Source organism: Pocillopora verrucosa, chromosome 8 (assembly GCF_036669915.1).
Source record: "Pocillopora verrucosa isolate sample1 chromosome 8, ASM3666991v2, whole genome shotgun sequence".
In the NCBI taxonomy this organism is placed as follows: Eukaryota; Metazoa; Cnidaria; class Anthozoa; order Scleractinia; family Pocilloporidae; genus Pocillopora; species Pocillopora verrucosa.
Genome location: NC_089319.1, coordinates 23,204,987 through 23,221,749, shown reverse-complemented (window position 1 = coordinate 23,221,749; position 16,763 = coordinate 23,204,987). Strand labels below are relative to the sequence as shown.

Genomic DNA, 16,763 nt, shown 5'->3' with positions numbered 1-16,763 from the left:
ACATCTTTTGGTTTTAAGTCTCTGTTGAAAACAGTAATTACATCCTGAATCTATGAAAAAATAGCAGATGACACGTCGTGCAAACAGTTGGGAATAAGCCAGTGTCGCGATAAACAAAAAGCAAATCCGAAAGATGTGTAATTTCTCACGTAATATTTCGGATTTTACTACACTAATGACAAAACTGCTTTTTGTTCAGTTGTCAATTTTTTTTCCATAAATGCTAATCATTTAAAAGACGTTTGGTCATCGTACTTTGGGATCATTCTTTTAAATGCAAATATTTTTCAATCGTCGTACTTGGTTTAGTGGTTTGACATTGACAAATTACTTGAGATTGTAGGTGGTATATATTGACCGTAAACACCGAAATCCTTCTTACGCGAAAGGTACTAACAGCTGAAACAGTTCACCTAAAAGATCGACAGGTATGAAGCTAAGGTCCGTGTTTTTATGATTTCTAGCGTCGGGAAGTTACGCAGAGACGATCAAGGTTTGTGATTGAGCTCCATAATTGATTTGAAGGAAATAGCATTTTTCCGTCACGATTTTTTTTAAATAAAAAAATTGTGCACATATCTTTGCTTCTATGTAACCTCGAGTTTACGAGGAAAAGGAAGCTGACTTAACCACTGAGAGTTCGAAAGGAATGAAAATGTAAGGGAATCAAATGTAATGCAAAATCTTGAATTATTCATTCAATCAGTGTTCTGGAAATTTCTTACAAGAAAGGTATTAACTACGAGCTGTCGCTGGCTGAACAATCGCTCTGTGATTCATTTCACAGATTCTTTGTTTTTTCAGTTGAAATCGTCCTTTCAAGGTAAGGCTGTTGTCGTAGCGCAAATTTAACAAAGAATATTATTGTGATCTTGAAGGTCTCTTGGGGGGCAGAGTTTCCTGAAAAATCCTGTTTATATTTTGAAACAGAAAACTTTGCCAAATCGACTAAGAAGCCTCATACATATCATTATTGTCAGTTACTGCTGGAGTTGTACAAAGGCCGATTCTTTATAGTTGTCTGATCAATAATCAGTCAAATAGCTATTCACTTCACACCAACAGGCTGATTCAACTAACTACAGCTAGATTCCTTTTTTACATTCCACCAGGTGAAGCACATCAATCATACTGCAATCTTTTTCTCAAATGAAAACCTCACATTTGAATAATTAATTTGTATCTGACCTTGAAAACTTTTCAATAAATACAATGCAGAAAAGTACTCCGATTGTAAGTTATCATCAATTTGTGGCCTGAACAGAAAGGAAGGTTGTTGAAATTTATCAAAATTATCATTTCCTTATCTAACGAGAGTTCAAACATAGATATTTAGGGAAACTTTGGCCATTCTCAGATCGCAGTACGCTGCTTGGTATTTGTGCGAGATGATTGGCGTCCTGCACGGTTTTATAGTTTCAGATATATTATCTAATTGTGTTTTCTCTCCGATTGAACGAGAATTTAAGTGGAAAAGTTACCCGATCGAAGGCTAAATCCTAAGTAAGTAGAATTTTTAACTCATAAAAGAGATTTCAAGCGTAGATCATAATCTTGTAACTAGAACAAGACATATACTCTACATTTTAGACAAACGGGTGCTCACGACCATCAAAGTACTGCCATTACTGTCTAGAAAATAATTACATGTTACCAGTTGCGCCTTCGAATACTTTAAAGCATTTCATGTCATAAATCTTCTCTAATCTCCGAGAAACAGTTTTTACATTGCGCTTAAAACTAATTTGAAGAGGAGTACTGTTCTGAAGTGGTTTAGGTAACGAATAACCACTTCCATTTCGACACTTGATTTAATTCATTGGTGAAATATATGTGAGTTCTCTTTAAGCTAGAGCAGAGACAGCCCACCAAAAAGATCGACGTGTATTAAGCTAAGGTCCGGGTATTTACGATTTCTGGCGTCGGGAAGTCACGCGGCGACAATTACAGTTTGTTATTGAGCTTCATAATTGATTTGAAGGAAAAAGGATTTCTCTAGATAAATATTTTCGTCTCAATTTTTTTTTTGTAAGAAGAAAATTTTGCACACACCTTTGTCTATATTTATAACTTCGACTTAACAAGGAAAATGAAGCTGAGTTCACCGCTGACAATTAAAAAAGAAATGAAAACGTAAGGTAATCAAATGTATTGAAAAATTTTTAATTATTCATACAATCAGTATTCCGAATATTTATTGTCTCAGCCAGCATCCAGTTGCCAAACTGCTTGTTTTGGAGATTTTCTTTTGGGAGAGGAACAGATCTAACAGCGACAGTACATGAGCTAACAGTTCAGCTGTACACAGGTTTGCGACAGAACATTTAGACCACCGAACTCACTATGTTTTTTCTTCTTTCTGATTCCAATATTCTTCGAGTTAGTTCCTTTGAGACAATAGTCAAAACATCATTTAAGATGCTCGATGTTTAATAAGGTAATAAAATATTGAGGTATCGTTTCTCCTCTGCTATTGAAATATGTTTCAGTCATAACAAGAATCTTTATTACGTTCGCTGTTTGGCATATTGATTTATCAAGTTTGGTTACAAAACAGTTCTCAAACACGATTTGTTGCAGGCTTCGAACACATATACTAGTGGAGTTCAGTTCTCGGAAAAAAGTAGTACATCGTACAGTTTTATTTCATTCGAGAACTTTTCACTTCCCACATTCACTATACCATTTGTAGTGATAGCACCACGCAATAAGGCAATCTTGAATGTCGAACAAAAAGAATGAATATTTGTTTTTTTATTGGCTTGCATGTTTATGTTTTGCACTGAACTTAATTATCTCTTTCATGAATTTGTTGAGATCTGACGACGAAAAACGTGACTGAAGCAAGCCATAGTCATGGCTAAAAGTAAAATACGTTTTCCCGGTGGTTAATTTTCAATTATACTGCTCCGAGAAAATTTGATTGTGATGTGTTGGATACTTAATTTTGTTTCAAGAAAACAATAAAATTTTAATCATATTAACCGATCTTTAATAGGTATGTGTCGATCATGATGTTGATTGTTATGGCGCACACGAAGTTGCTTTAACACAGTCGTTTGCTGCATTTTCAGAGCTATGGTTGCCAATTTTTTTTCACCTTAATTGGCATACTGTCACTTAAAGCACTGAGTGAAAAAGCTCCAACCCACCAGTAATGTCTTTGTTCTGCCTTCATCAGTGCTCGATGTTTCTTGGTAGCTAAACCAATTGGAATTCCTTGCCAGTGAACATTAAAAAGGCGCAAACTTTGTTTTCCATTCAAAAGAGAGCTCAAAAAATTTTAATTGAATCAATTTTAAACAAAGTTTTATTGCATGATTTTGTTTTTTTTGCATATTTTTTTCATTTCTTCTATCTGTAAGGTGCTCTTAGATCTCAAACCCTAAGCAGCGCTCTTGGAGAATTTCACAATTAATATTACTATTTATTAATTCTCACTTGTCTTCTATCTGCGCTAAAAGAGGGAAAATTGTCCTTAACTTAACAAGCGAAAGTGCCATTAAAGTATTGTATGATTACCATAACTACTAACATATTATTTCTTGCTGAACAGATCTTGTCTACACAGGTGGTAGTATTGGAAATTGGTTTTATCAAAAACACGTAAATAAACTGTACATTGAGGTGTTTGATGGTGATGGAGAAACATTTTTTTCTATAATGTGTAGTTATTGGATCACTTCTTTATTTTGGGGAATCATATCCGTTTACAGCTGGTCTCGCCTTAATATGAACAGGCCTCGACATACATAGTAATTTTTACCATGTTTTCTTGGGAAAAATTAATTGTACAAGAAGTCAATTACGAGTTGAACGCGATAAGAAAAACGAACTCTTGTTCGGCCTTGACAGAAACACTTTTAAACTGAGCAATTATTGGAGATTATTTGTTTTCGAAAGCTTTTGTTTTTCTTAATTTTTGCCATTGTATTTGGTGTCCATAAAAGGTGGTAATCAAGCAGTAATTTGCATTTTGCTATTAAATTCAAGAGAAAAAAAGAAATTATTAGCGAGTTGGCCCTCGAAAGGAATATTAATTTGGAAGGATTATTAGAGAATCTTTAGACGCTCGCCATTTTAAACGATCGATACGACCCTATTCTGAACCCTTGGTTTGCTTTTTAAGGTAAGCTTAGAAACACTTAATTACTTCCATATCTAATTCACCAAACGTTCACACGGAATCAGTTGCAAGTTAATTCAAGGACTCTCTACCTTTTGCTCGACGTATTGTCTAGGGGGCCTCCGATAATTACATATTCAGTCCACAAAAAAGAAAAAAAAATACTTGAAGAAGGACTACACATGGATACAATGATAAAAATTGTTAATATTGTGGCTTTTTTGTTTTAATATCCGCGTATAGTGAGCAAAATGTTTCTTATATCTAAAGAAGGCACATAATTTACGATTGCTGACAAATTAGTTCATCACTCGTTGCTCTTTGAGCTGCCTTGATAAAGAATCATTTTCCTTAGCTCTGACTGACAAATTGTTTCCCTAAGTTTGGTTAATCACAACGATCAAAAGCCATAAAGATAGACTTCAACGAATTTGTTGGATTGGGAAAAGCAAATATTAGAGTTTCTAACGAAATAACCAATTAGGAATGGAGCAGGTGTTATGTTTGATGCAAATAGATATAGAGATATTTGAATCGTTTGAATAATAATTTAAACTACCTCAATAAACGAATCAATTCGAGGGTTGTACAATATTGGGATATCTTTACATAGATAATTCCTTGTGTGGACCATAATTATTACTATTACACAAGGTACGTCAACAGAAAGGACAAAGACGGCGAAAAGTGCATCATTTCCATAGCCTACAGGTTTGATGGGCAGTAAATCGATTTATTACTCTCTCCGTCTTTCCTTTCGAACTTCGGCCTGTAATGATCAGCTCACCATTTTAAATCTCCGTCAATCCCCACGGCCCTTACCTGACCTCAATCCCCTCTTGCGAACTTTTTCCTTATCGTGAGATAGGTTGTAGTTTGACCTGCTTAAATATAACGGTGACGGAACATTATCGTTTGTTTCGTGATAAATTGCGAGTTTCAATGTGGTTTTTTTATGTTTCGACCGCAAACTATTGCTATTTGTCAGCTTTTAAAGCAATATGCATTATTTCTCCTACGGTAACACGTAAGTAGTCGGCCCAATTAACTGAAAAGATATGACGCGATTCTCATCGGAAATGACTACATTGTGGAATAAACTGCAACACACATTGTAAGAAAAATTCTTATCTCGTTGCAGCTTGTTTTCAATCGTAAATCATCACTGGAGTTTTTAAGTTTCTAAATTTCGTTCTGAAAATTATAATCGTTACGGTTTTCTAGATGAGAATAATAACAACTCCTATTTGACTGTTATGTTCTTCCTCTGCTTCTCTATCAGTTTCCTCATCACATAAATTATAAAAATGGCTGTGTAGGTTTTCAACTTTTCGACTTTGCCACCCTACTAGTAACTTAACGATGCTTGGTACGATGTGCGAAATTCACTCTTATTCAATTACGTAAACAAGGCTGGGAAAAGAAGAGAATCTTCAATTAAAAGTAAATAAAAAACAAAAATTAGTTTCATTCGAAGTTTTAATCTCCAAATCGGTTTCATATCATTAAACAGATTCAACAAGAAATATGGATTGTTATTTGGCTTTATAAATGAACAAAGCACGTTAATTTTATCAAAATAGTTCGAGGGAAGTCAACGATTACACATTTCAGTTTGAATTCTTAAGAATATAAACGTTAAGATGTATATCTGTGAAGTGTCAACCATTGCAATCTACAAGACATAATTGGAAATTGCCTATCAATCTGTCAACATCAGCTGTTAAGAGGCTGTCTCTCTTATTTCCACCCGGTCAATTTTGCGTCAAAAATAATTTTGCCTGAAACTCTGTTAACAGAAAGACTTTACCTAGGAAAGAACTAAATTAGATTTGGTTTGATTCGAAATAATTTTCTGACTGCATTACGGGCCATAATTATTTCCCAGTCCGTAGGGACCGTCGCAACGTCTCGAAAATTGAAAAATAGGCATATTTTGTAACGTTGTAAAATATTTGATTCGCATAGTTAAGCCACAGAATTTATATCAGATTGCTTAAAAACCTTTCTAGTTTGCCAAGAAAGTTAGAATTTGCCCTCTCAACAAATTTGAAAAGGCGAATTTTAGCATATTCTGACCACTAGAAATCGCCATCGGCCGATGGCCGTAAATAACCTTGATTTAGACGCTAAGTTTTGGGATTTGGGACCTGGTTGACGATTCTATCCTACACAGCCGTTAAGTTTAGACCTTTATAGGCAAAAATATGCAAAAACCCCTGTACGTTTTCGATTTTTCAAAAGTTATGACCGTTTGAATCAGCACATGTACGAGCATTCGCGATTTTTTCGCCTACACCAAAATCGAACCACTGGAGCAGATTTCGTCATAAATACAGCTTAGGTATTGCCTTCGAAAAGTTGGCGGCATCCATCGTGATTCGTGGTATCAAAACAAATGCCGGAATTGGCCACATTTCGCGGTGAATCACCCATTTAACATCGCTGCAGAGCTGAATTTTTTCCAAAATCAGAATATAAACTCACCATGTCTGGAAGTTGAGGGAGAAATGAAGGTTTTAGGCTTCTGAAGTGAAGAAATAATCGCTTAAATTTAGATCCAGTTCGATGTTATACTGTTCTCACAAAGATCCGCACAAAAGAGAAGACCGCTGATAGCTTGTGCCGTACGTTGTGCCATATGGTTTTGTTTTGTATCCCAAAGTAATATTTGGGCAGAAAAATTTTGGATGAAAAGAATAAATGCTTTTACCTGGAGTTTGATATCATATAATTAATAAATCAATTTCAAATATCCTGAGCTTGCTTCTCTCGGTTCCGCGTCGATTGTGTCCACAGAACAGCAACATGTTAATAGCCGGAGAAATCATGGGTTTATGTGAAATTTTAGATATTCCTTGCTTCCCAAACTGGTGAACTGGACTTTATGATAACTCCAGCAAATACCTCCAAAATTAAGCGGTCGGCATCTGTCGATACTCTTCTTTGACTCGTTGTTGCGAACTAAACTCGAAAACTAAAGCCATGTTTCGCGCTTAATGTCCCTTTGAAACTTTGGATTGCAGCTGCATTCTCTTCAAGAATCAGTCATAGAACTCCACTTGTAAGTCTATGTGTCGAAGTTTGGCGTTTTGGAATTTAAAGCTGAACGATTGCACTATCGCGTATAACAGAGGTCCGCATTAATCATTGCGGGTGAACCCGCTAACCCTTTATTTTTTTTGGAAGGCCTGCAAGTGTAGTATGGCATGCAAGTGCTTTTTCGAAACCAGAGAGGCTTCAGTCTGTAGCGAGTCTTCAGCGAGGTGGTTAAAGCTTTCATTGGACAGAGGATACGCATTGACGAAACAACCAGTGAAGGGAACAACAGCTGCAGTAAGAATAGTAGACGAATCAAAGAACACTCTGTATAAATAAGATCGAGCATTTTAGTAGCTTCCACAACTTCGGTTCGAGTATGGAGATATCGGTCTGAGAGTTTGGAAATGTTATGGCATCAGGAAAGGGAAGTACATTCCATATGACGTAATTTATATCAAGCACCAAGGTCAAACGTCCCTTCAAACCATAGAATCTCAAGGGTTTTATGATCCTCCTGAAAAGCATGTGGTCAAGCGCGTTCAAAGGGCAGCAAGGAAACAGAGAGTACAACGCCATTGTTTGAATGCTCTGTGTTTGGATGTGTTGAAGTGTTCGAAACCTTTTCGCAGCTGGAGCTGCACCTGGACGTTGGAAAGCATACAGTCAGCCGGTTAAAGCCAGTATGATGCAATCAAAAGGGACTGGGCCCTTAAGTTCTCGTCGATAGATACCGCTGGTATCGAGTGTTCGAGCTGTTCGTTAGGTTCTAGTACACCACTCACTTCTCTCGTGGATACTTCGCCCCACTCGTCTTTACGAACAGGATGGGCCGTAAGCAAACCAAGGGGCAGCGTTAGATTTTCAGAGAAGGTAAAAGAATACCTAACGGCACGGTTTACACTTGGAGAAAGAAATGGGCGAAAGGCCGACCCCGCCCAAGTTGCAGTGGACATGCGAAATGCGAAAAATGAATAGAATGCACGTTTGTTCACTAGAGGACAGTAGCTGACAAAGAACCAAGTTCAGAGCTTTTTCTCCCGGCTAGCAGCAATGCGGCGAAAAGATCAGGGTGTGATCGGGATATCACTGGATGAGGAGGAAGATATCCAATGCGTCCAGGAAAATTCCGAGAGATAAGATCTGGTAGACAAAGTTAACAAAGAGATCAAAGTCTCACATCCAATCTGCTACGATACGTAGGACCTCTGTGAACGTTACCACAATAACACACTTCAGAAATTCAATGTGGTTTTGTTGAGAGCCATCTGTAGTCATTTTAAGATCCTGTAAAATTGAGAGACAAAAAACAGATCCTCATAGACAAATTGTCGGACGTGATTAGTGATTGTCAGTGTGTTTCTCAGTAGACTTATGTAAACAATGTCTTATACGGTGGCTGAAAGTGTAGAATATGCACTACAGATACAAACTACCTTTACTTCCGATATCAAGTTCTGACGGCGTTGTTATAGTGTAATATATTATAATATCTAGTAGTCAGTGAAATGTTTTGATGAAATCGATTGAAAATTTACCAAAAGCAACACTTATAACATCTGTTCATACGAAGCATGTGTCAAGTTTTTAACACGTTGGTAGCCGATTTCTCCGGCTATTGACAGGTTGCTGTTCTGCGGACACAATCGACGCGGAACCGAGAGAAGCAAGCTCAGGATATTTGAAATTGATTTATTAATTATATGATATCAAACTCCAGGTAAAAGCATTTATTCTTTTCATCCAAAATTTTTCTGCCCAAATATTACTTTGGGATACAAAACAAAACCATATGGCACAACCTACGGCACAAGCTATCAGCGGTCTTCTCTTTTGTGCGGAGCTTTGTGAGAACAGCATAACATCGAACTGGATCTAAATTTAAGCGATTATTTCTTCACTTCAGAAGCCTAAAACCTTCATTTCTCCCTCAGCTTCCTGACATGGTGAGTTTATATTCTGATTTTGGAAAAAATTCAGCTCTGCAGCGATGTTAAATGGGTGATTCACCGCGAAATGTGGCCAATTCCGGCATTTGTTTTGATACCACGAATCACGATGGATGCCGCCAACTTTTCGAAGGCAATACCTAGCTATTTGTTGAAGTTATCATGGATTTCACCAATTTGGTTATTAGAAAAATTCTGAAGTGAGCCATGAAGCCGGGCTGCAAAGCGGGTAAGCTGTATTTATGACGAAATCTGCTCCAGTGGTTCGATTTTGGTGTAGGCGAAAAAATCGCGAATGCTCGTACATGTGCTGATTCAAACGGTCATAACTTTTGAAAAATCGAAAACGTACAGGGGTTTTTGCATATTTTTGCCTATAAAGGTCTAAACTTAACGGCTGTGTAGGATAGAATCGTCAACCAGGTCCCAAATCCCAAAACTTAGCGTCTAAATTAAGGTTATTTACGGCCATCGGCCGATGGCGATTTCTAGTGGTCAGAATATGCTAAAATTCGCCTTTTCAAATTTGTTGAGAGGGCAAATTCTAACTTTCTTGGCAAACTAGAAAGGTTTTTAAGCAATCTGATATAAATTCTGTGGCTTAACTATGCGAATCAAATATTTTACAACGTTACAAAATATGCCTATTTTTCAATTTTCGAGACGTTGCGACGGTCCCTACGGACTGGGAAATAATTATGGCCCGTAATGCAGTCAGAAAATTATTTCGAATCAAACCAAATCTAATTTAGTTCTTTCCTAGGTAAAGTCTTTCTGTTAACAGAGTTTCAGGCAAAATTATTTTTGACGCAAAATTGACCGGGTGGAAATAAGAGAGACAGCCTCTTAACAGCTGGCTTGCGTTAATTTTCTGCGTGCGGTCTGTAGAAAAAATAACAGACGCCGTAGGAACACTTTCCTTTTTCATTATTTTATAAATCGTCTTCGATTAATAGATATCGAGTATTTATAAGGCCATGATGTGTGATGGAAATGTGGAATTGTTGGCTACTAGGAAATCGTTTAATGTAGCCAATCCCATGAGTTGAGAGCACTTTGTAGAAATATCTTTCAAAGATCTTGATGTAGGAAAAATATTGATAGCGACTTGGCCAAACACAGCATGGCTCCACAAAGCGGTTCATAGCTCAGTAAGAGAAATAAATAGCAATCCACAACATTGAAGGAGTCCGCCAAAGCTGGGAGGGTCATGTGAATAACTCTTGAATCATACAAGTTGAATTGTTGTCACTAAATAACCGAAAAAATTACTACTTCTGAGGTTTGCAAGTTTGAGAAATCTTTTATGTTAAAGTTGATTTTATTTCCGGAAAATTTCGCCAATAGCAGAGATGTAAGAGGCCATCAGAATGGAGAATTTTGTCAAAGGTACTGTCTTTTTCTATTTGTAGGTAAAGACATGGCTTCTTTGGTATTCATAATGACTTTTCTCTTGATGGCGCCTCAGTTGAAATCTATTTCAGCCGAAAACATCACGGAAGATGATGGGATGATAATGGATGATTTAAGGAAAACTGAAATGTGTCCAGATACTATCAAAGTCAGGTGGGATGAGCTCCTTGCTCGAGAACCCCACGTGATTAAACAAGTCAGCGGTAATGAAACTTCCTACGATGGGTTGTTTCCATGTGAGTAAAAAAAACTCATACACAAAGAGCTAAAAAGGAGGATTTCTGAGGCTTTCACGACTCAAAGCAATTTCTGGGGGCGAAAAATCTAAAACGTGTAAACAAATATTTTTGAAATCCTATGGATCTGTGATAGAAAGTCAGGGAGCTTTATATGCCCTGTGAAGCTTCAAGCGCTTCTGTCAAACTTTGATATGAGTTTAATCAGTGCATTTGGTCACACGAAAGCAGAGGAGGTTAGGCTAAAGCTAGAATAAACAAGGATGAGCAATTAGAACAGAGAAAGTTACCATGATTTCCTCACAACTTCCTTAAATTTGTTGATAGAAGACTAGGCATGTAGCTAGTAAACAGAGAGGCCAATTTTATCGCACCAATATTTTATAGCAGACGTCTCACTGTTTAAATACAATTACACTTCTTTTCCTCCAATAATGATCTTATCTGCGATCCATTATACATTTATCACGATTCTTTGCCATAAGGGAAACTTAATTTTATAGCAGAGAAACACTTTTCTTAAAAGAAGCACCACCTTGTTCTCCGCTTACTGAAAACCAGAGTCTCGTTGACTGATCTTTGATGAAACACACTCGTAAATCCGTGCCAATGGACGAAAGTATAGTCCTTGAGCGCCGTGTAAATTATTCGTTTGGGGTATTGTCACATATTGTCTTAACCATGGACATTGTTTTTTTCGATTCCGTGCCCAAGGGCTTCGCTATGGCAGAGTGATTCACTACACTAACTCTAAGAAACTTTCTATTCCAGTAAACTTGGTTTTTATGATATCAAGCTGTTGTTCATCAACTGTGATTAAATACGTTGACGCGTATCAGGCTGACATTGTACTTCCCGTGATTCTCAACTACAAGGAAAGTGGCCTAAGTTCTCAGAGCAAAGTGGTTCCCATACTTCCTAACACTGGAGTCGCATTTGTCGTCAAGAGGGCTGACAGAAAACACCTCCCCATTAAAATTTTGTCCTCCATCTTCAGCTCTTGGCCCGTGCTGGTGTTAACACTGTTATTGTCGGTGTTAGCAGGAATCGTTGCCTGGATACTGGTTTGTAAATGTTTCATAGTTGTCTTAGTAGATTTTACCTTACATTCATAATTCATTATTTTACCAACGACATACAAACGTAATCGCAATTTCGTTTCTTTTAGCAGGTTTGCCTTCATTCCTTTTCTCCTGTATTTCTATCGTTCTATTTCTCTCTTTGTTTGTTTGTTTGTACCACAGTACTTATCTGTCCGTCAGTTTGTCAGTTAGTCTGCCTGTCTGTCTGTCAGTCATTTGGTCAGTCATTCTGTCTGTTAGCCTTCTCTCAGTCAGTTATTGTCAGTATGTCAGTCAGTCAGTCATTCTGACTGTCTCTGTTTGTCAATTATTCAATCAGTCAGCCTGTCAATCTGTTAGTCTGTGTGTAGTTGGTCTGTCAGCAAGTATTTCTATCTATGTGTCTGTCTGTCAGTTGTTCAGTCCCTGTTAATCTGTTAGTCTAAGTGGTCAGTCAGCCAGCAGGCGTGGGTGTCTATCTATCTGTGCTTCTATCCGGCATCAGTGGTAAACAATCGAAATTATTTCCACAGGATACTAGGCAAAACACAGAGGAATTTCCACTGAGCTTCGTTCAAGGATCATGGGAAGGCTTTTGGTGGGCTTTTGTGTCCATGACAACAGTCGGGTAAAACCATAGAACGCTTACCATCAGGCCAATAGTTAGTCACTATGTCTGTTTTTTTTTCCGATATTTTTTGTTGCAATTCTGTACTCACAATCTGAAGCATAACATTTCCTCCTAACTACCATTTTGAAAGACGGCACTACAGAGGATGCTATGTAAAATCTTTTGAAATATTAGAGCTACTATTAGTTGTGGTGGAAACGAAGAAATCTGTCAGCCATCTTGCAAATCATCCAACTTATTTCTTTACTTCAGATATGGTGATCGCTGCCCAAAGACTATCTCTGGGAGACTGTTTGCGATCGTCTGGATCTTAACTGGGATTTGCATGTGTTCCATCTTCACTGCCATGCTAACAACCTCTCTAACAACAATCAGCTTAGACACTATGATTCCCCTCCCTCAGGCAAAGGTGAATTACAAATTCAGGCCCGTCTTTGAATACATCGTAGAGGACGAGCAGCTCAGTGACGGTGTGCTAGACTGCATAAAAGGAAGTTCAGGGTAGCATAATATCACCGGTTTGGTCGTTGTGTTGTGTGGTTTAGGGGCAAAACACTAACTTCTCTTCACCACTAATAATAATTGTCAATGAAATGTTGGAAGGTAAGCTTATAGACTTCAGAGTGTTGTCAAAAGCTAAAGATGACGCAGGCCATTTTCGTAATCGATAGCTTTCACCAAAGGGTAAAGTATAGTCTCACTTCCCATCTAATAAGTGATCCTCAATAATCAATACATCTATGAGTGTGAATGTCTATCCGTCAAGACTGTTAGCTGGGCTTACACTTTACTTGACCCTACCGGTAAGATTCAGTGCTAATGCAATATTCACAAAGGAAATTCTGAGATGAATTTCCTTCGTAAACCAAATCTCGTGAAGAGTATTTTGGGATATTATACGATGTATTTCCACACTTTTGTACAGGTAGCGGCTCTATTTGGCTCAATTGAGGCTACGACAGGCTTTCAAAGACAAGCTCAAGTTAGACGTGAGTAATGCTGACTCTAGCTGTAATTCAAAACTCCAGAAATGGAATTTGCCCGTACTCATTCCTTAGGTGAGAATTGCATGTAGCAAGTGGCCCATAAATGAAATGGTCTATCAAGCTGGCGACATAAAAGTATATGAACGAAAGGATGTACTGTTGTAGAAGGTCAGAAATAATCTAATAATGCATTAATCACAGCCGTGGAATTCTACCCAATCACAGCTGAGCACAACGGCATATAGGTGACACGTACTCAATCGACTTCATCGTTTGGAGAAGACTAACAGTATGCAGTCGAAACGTTACGTGATCACAAACGATTACATTTCTCTCTTAAAGGACAGAATATAATGATTTTCTGAAAAAGTGTAGCGCACAGTTATCGATTGAGTTATCCATTGCAATACTCTTGATCATGGAATAACCGTGATATCTCTTAATTTTCCTAATCCAGGAGTCCACAGCATTAAAGAGATCCAAGAAGAAATTTTGGAAGGGAAAGCCATAGGTATATATCACTTTGTATTTAGCATTAAAAAAAACAGACTTTCCAGGATCTATGAAGTAGATTACACTCACTTAATCTTCTCGCTATCAAAGGAGGACTCATGGACAGCTTCACCTTGGATCATTATCGAGACTATTTCCCAGCAAACGAATTCAAAGTACAAGAAGTCATCTCTCAAGAATACCTGGAATATGGCGCACTGATCGAGAACTCTTCACTGGTTAGCCTGGTCAAATGTTTGAAAAACCTGCGCTTTTCGGAGGAGTCCGAAATGTATGAATACGCTGAGTTGTACATGGGCAAGTCCATGAAGGTAAATGATTTCCTTGAAGCAATTTCAACTGGTATGCCAACATTTTGTTTTGTTTCTTTTTCCTTTACGTGATAAATCAAGTGAGCTTATTTTTGGTGTTCGTCGCATTTTGAAGAAGTTTGCATCGAGGACGGGCAGTCAATAGAAGGGCCAAGGACGATAAAAATGACCTTTGTGTTCTATAGGAACAAACAAACAAACAAACAGACGACTAATTCACCTAATTCGTGTGCCCGACTTGTGCACTGTGCGTCAGGGCAAGTGGTCCGCGATTTTGAAATCGGTTTGAGTTTGATATGGGTTAGAGGCTATAAAAAACAAACTAGTTTTGATTGAATCTCGAGAAAATAAACGTTTTTCAGCTGACAACAAACATTTGATTTACACGATACGTCTTATACGCCGTAACCAAAACTGAGATTTTACAGCGTTGATATCAATGGGTTGGTGAGAGCCGTTAGAGTTGCTTGATTTTTTTTTGACGATAGGTGAGTGAAGAAGAAGGGCTCGGGACGATACAGATGACCTTCCTCATTTTATCGTCAAATTTGGCGTCAAGAAGTATAATGTTTAAGAAAAAATAAATTCACCGCCAGCACTTGAAAAACGAAAGATTTGAAATAGATCATTTTCAATTGTTTTATTCTTTCCTTTTTACCTCAGAGTGGCCTAGAGGAGTCAATGACACCAGGTGATCAAACAATAGGTGTAGATCCAGAAGGTCTACTATTTTACCCAGCTTTGTTCACTTGTCTGGGGATTCTCACATTCTTTCTCATCTCCGGTGCAACCTGGGAAATGTGCCGAAGGACACGGATGCGAAAAAGTGAACGAGGAGGTTGGTTTGTTGCGTAACCCTTGTCTCACAACTGACCTTTTCCTTACGGCACATCGCTGTATGGATGATTTGATTGACAAGCGAGGTTGAAAACAAGCGAGTAATGCGGATGCAAGTAATGTAGGCGCAATCTATTCTTATACCATCCCCCAGTGTAGATGATACTTGCACTGGAACAAAAATGGGCCATCAACATCACTAACAAAGGAGAGTATAACGTCTACTGGCGTTGAAAAATAGTTCCAAATTTGTTGCGAGCTCGAAAGTCTCATAGCTCACACTGGTTACCAGAAGGCGAATGAATAAAGGGGGTAAGTTTCTAGAGAAACTGTGGTGCTGCGTCGGTAGGAGAGTATAACAGGGTATTTAGTGTTATCAACTGAGTTGAAAACGCAAATTGGCCACCGTAAAGAGTTTGAAGGCTGACGTTTCGGGCGTTTGCCGTTCGTCAGGGCGATTGCTAGAAGGCGGTTGTCAAAATTGTAACAAAATGGCTTTTTCTGCCTTTTTTTGGAAGAAAAAAAAAATGACTATTATGATTTAAGTTTATCTGTTTTTAAAGAAAGAGATATTTCCTTATCTGCTTTGCCCTGGGAAAAATATGGTTTTGATTAGCTATGTACTGTCCGCCAGACTTTGTAGCCAGTTTGAGTTTAGTATGTAATTTGAGGCTATGAGTAAGACACTTATTACGGTTAAACCTCGGAAAAAAAAGATTTTTCAGCCAACGAATGACGTTTAATTTGCCCAATACGTCTCCTTCACCATAATCACCACTGAGTTTCTACAGCGTTGCTGTCAAAAGGTTGTTAAGAGGTCACCAGTTAAGCTAAGCAACATTTTTTAATTTCAGCCACTAATAAGGTAGAATTCCTGGTATCCAATACGAATGACACTGAAACACAGAAAAGGACAGCTTTGCTCAGGGAATTTGAAGAACAGGTTGCTGGAGACGTCAGGAAAGCACTCATGTCTTTGCGGCAGAAATTTAGTGACCGTTTCCTACTCCCCGAAAAAAACTGCAGTAGCGAGACTCAGGAAACCTGGACGTCAGTTTAGAGCTGATAAACGTTTTAACGCAATATTTTTACACCAATACTCAATTAGCTAACCTCTAGAAGGACACGCTGAGCAAAGAATAAGCACAGTTGTAGACTTATAGACGCTTTACTGCCTGTTCTTAACTAGGTTCTCTTTACTATGATCTTTTCAATGCGTGTTAGTTGTGTAGCAGATGCAGGAGTTGCGTGTTAACTAGGGGAAATCTGTCGGTAATCTAAAACCTGGCAATTTTGTAAGAACAAAGGAAGTGGTTTGTCTAAAATGTAAGCCTACGTTAAAGTGTAAGCTAGGTGCTAAGGTGACGAGGCGCAAAAAAATTTTCATTGTTGGACTGGTTCTCTCCGTCTTGAAGTCTTAACTGTCTCGCCCTTAAAAAAAAAAAAACCGCAGTTCCCATAAATGATTCTCACTTATTCCCACTTATTGATCACTTTCATATTCACGTCTCGCACTGGCACACTAGTTTGTGATTATAGATGGGAAATAAAAGAAATAAATAAAAAAAAAAAAATAATAACCATCGTTTCTCGGGATAGAAATGACGACTCGTAAGGAAAATATGGCCTTAGTAGACACTGAGATACAAAGGAGCAGGATT

General features: G+C 38.0%; 1 protein-coding gene across 8 annotated transcripts; it reads left to right on the top strand.

Moving 5' to 3' along the window:
* The first annotated feature begins 320 nt into the window (after positions 1-320).
* Positions 321-16,565, top strand: LOC131792544 (uncharacterized). 8 transcript variants are annotated; one of them, XM_059109950.2, is made up of 10 exons: positions 321-428; positions 10,527-10,763; positions 11,535-11,827; positions 12,358-12,452; positions 12,708-12,864; positions 13,381-13,444; positions 13,899-13,952; positions 14,045-14,265; positions 14,929-15,103; positions 15,957-16,565. In XM_059109950.2, exons 2-10 carry the CDS (start codon positions 10,535-10,537, stop codon positions 16,160-16,162), a joined length of 1,494 nt encoding a protein of 497 aa, XP_058965933.2. In that variant the 5' UTR covers positions 321-428; positions 10,527-10,534; the 3' UTR covers positions 16,163-16,565. The 8 variants fall into 8 exon arrangements, with proteins under 8 accessions (XP_058965933.2, XP_058965930.2, XP_058965934.2 ...); XM_059109947.2 differs by having other exon boundaries at positions 390-493; XM_059109951.2 differs by lacking the exon at positions 321-428 and adding an exon at positions 757-823.
* Positions 16,566-16,763: the final 198 nt, after the last annotated feature.

Coding starts and splice junctions, on each gene's coding strand:
- LOC131792544 (XM_059109947.2), top strand. CDS start 454: ATGATTTCTAGCGTCGGGAAGTTACGCAGAGACGATCAAG. Junction 11,828..12,357: donor GAATCGTTGCCTGGATACTG/GTTTGTAAATGT, acceptor TTATTTCCACAG/GATACTAGGCAAAACACAGA. Junction 13,953..14,044: donor TTTGGAAGGGAAAGCCATAG/GTATATATCACT, acceptor TCGCTATCAAAG/GAGGACTCATGGACAGCTTC.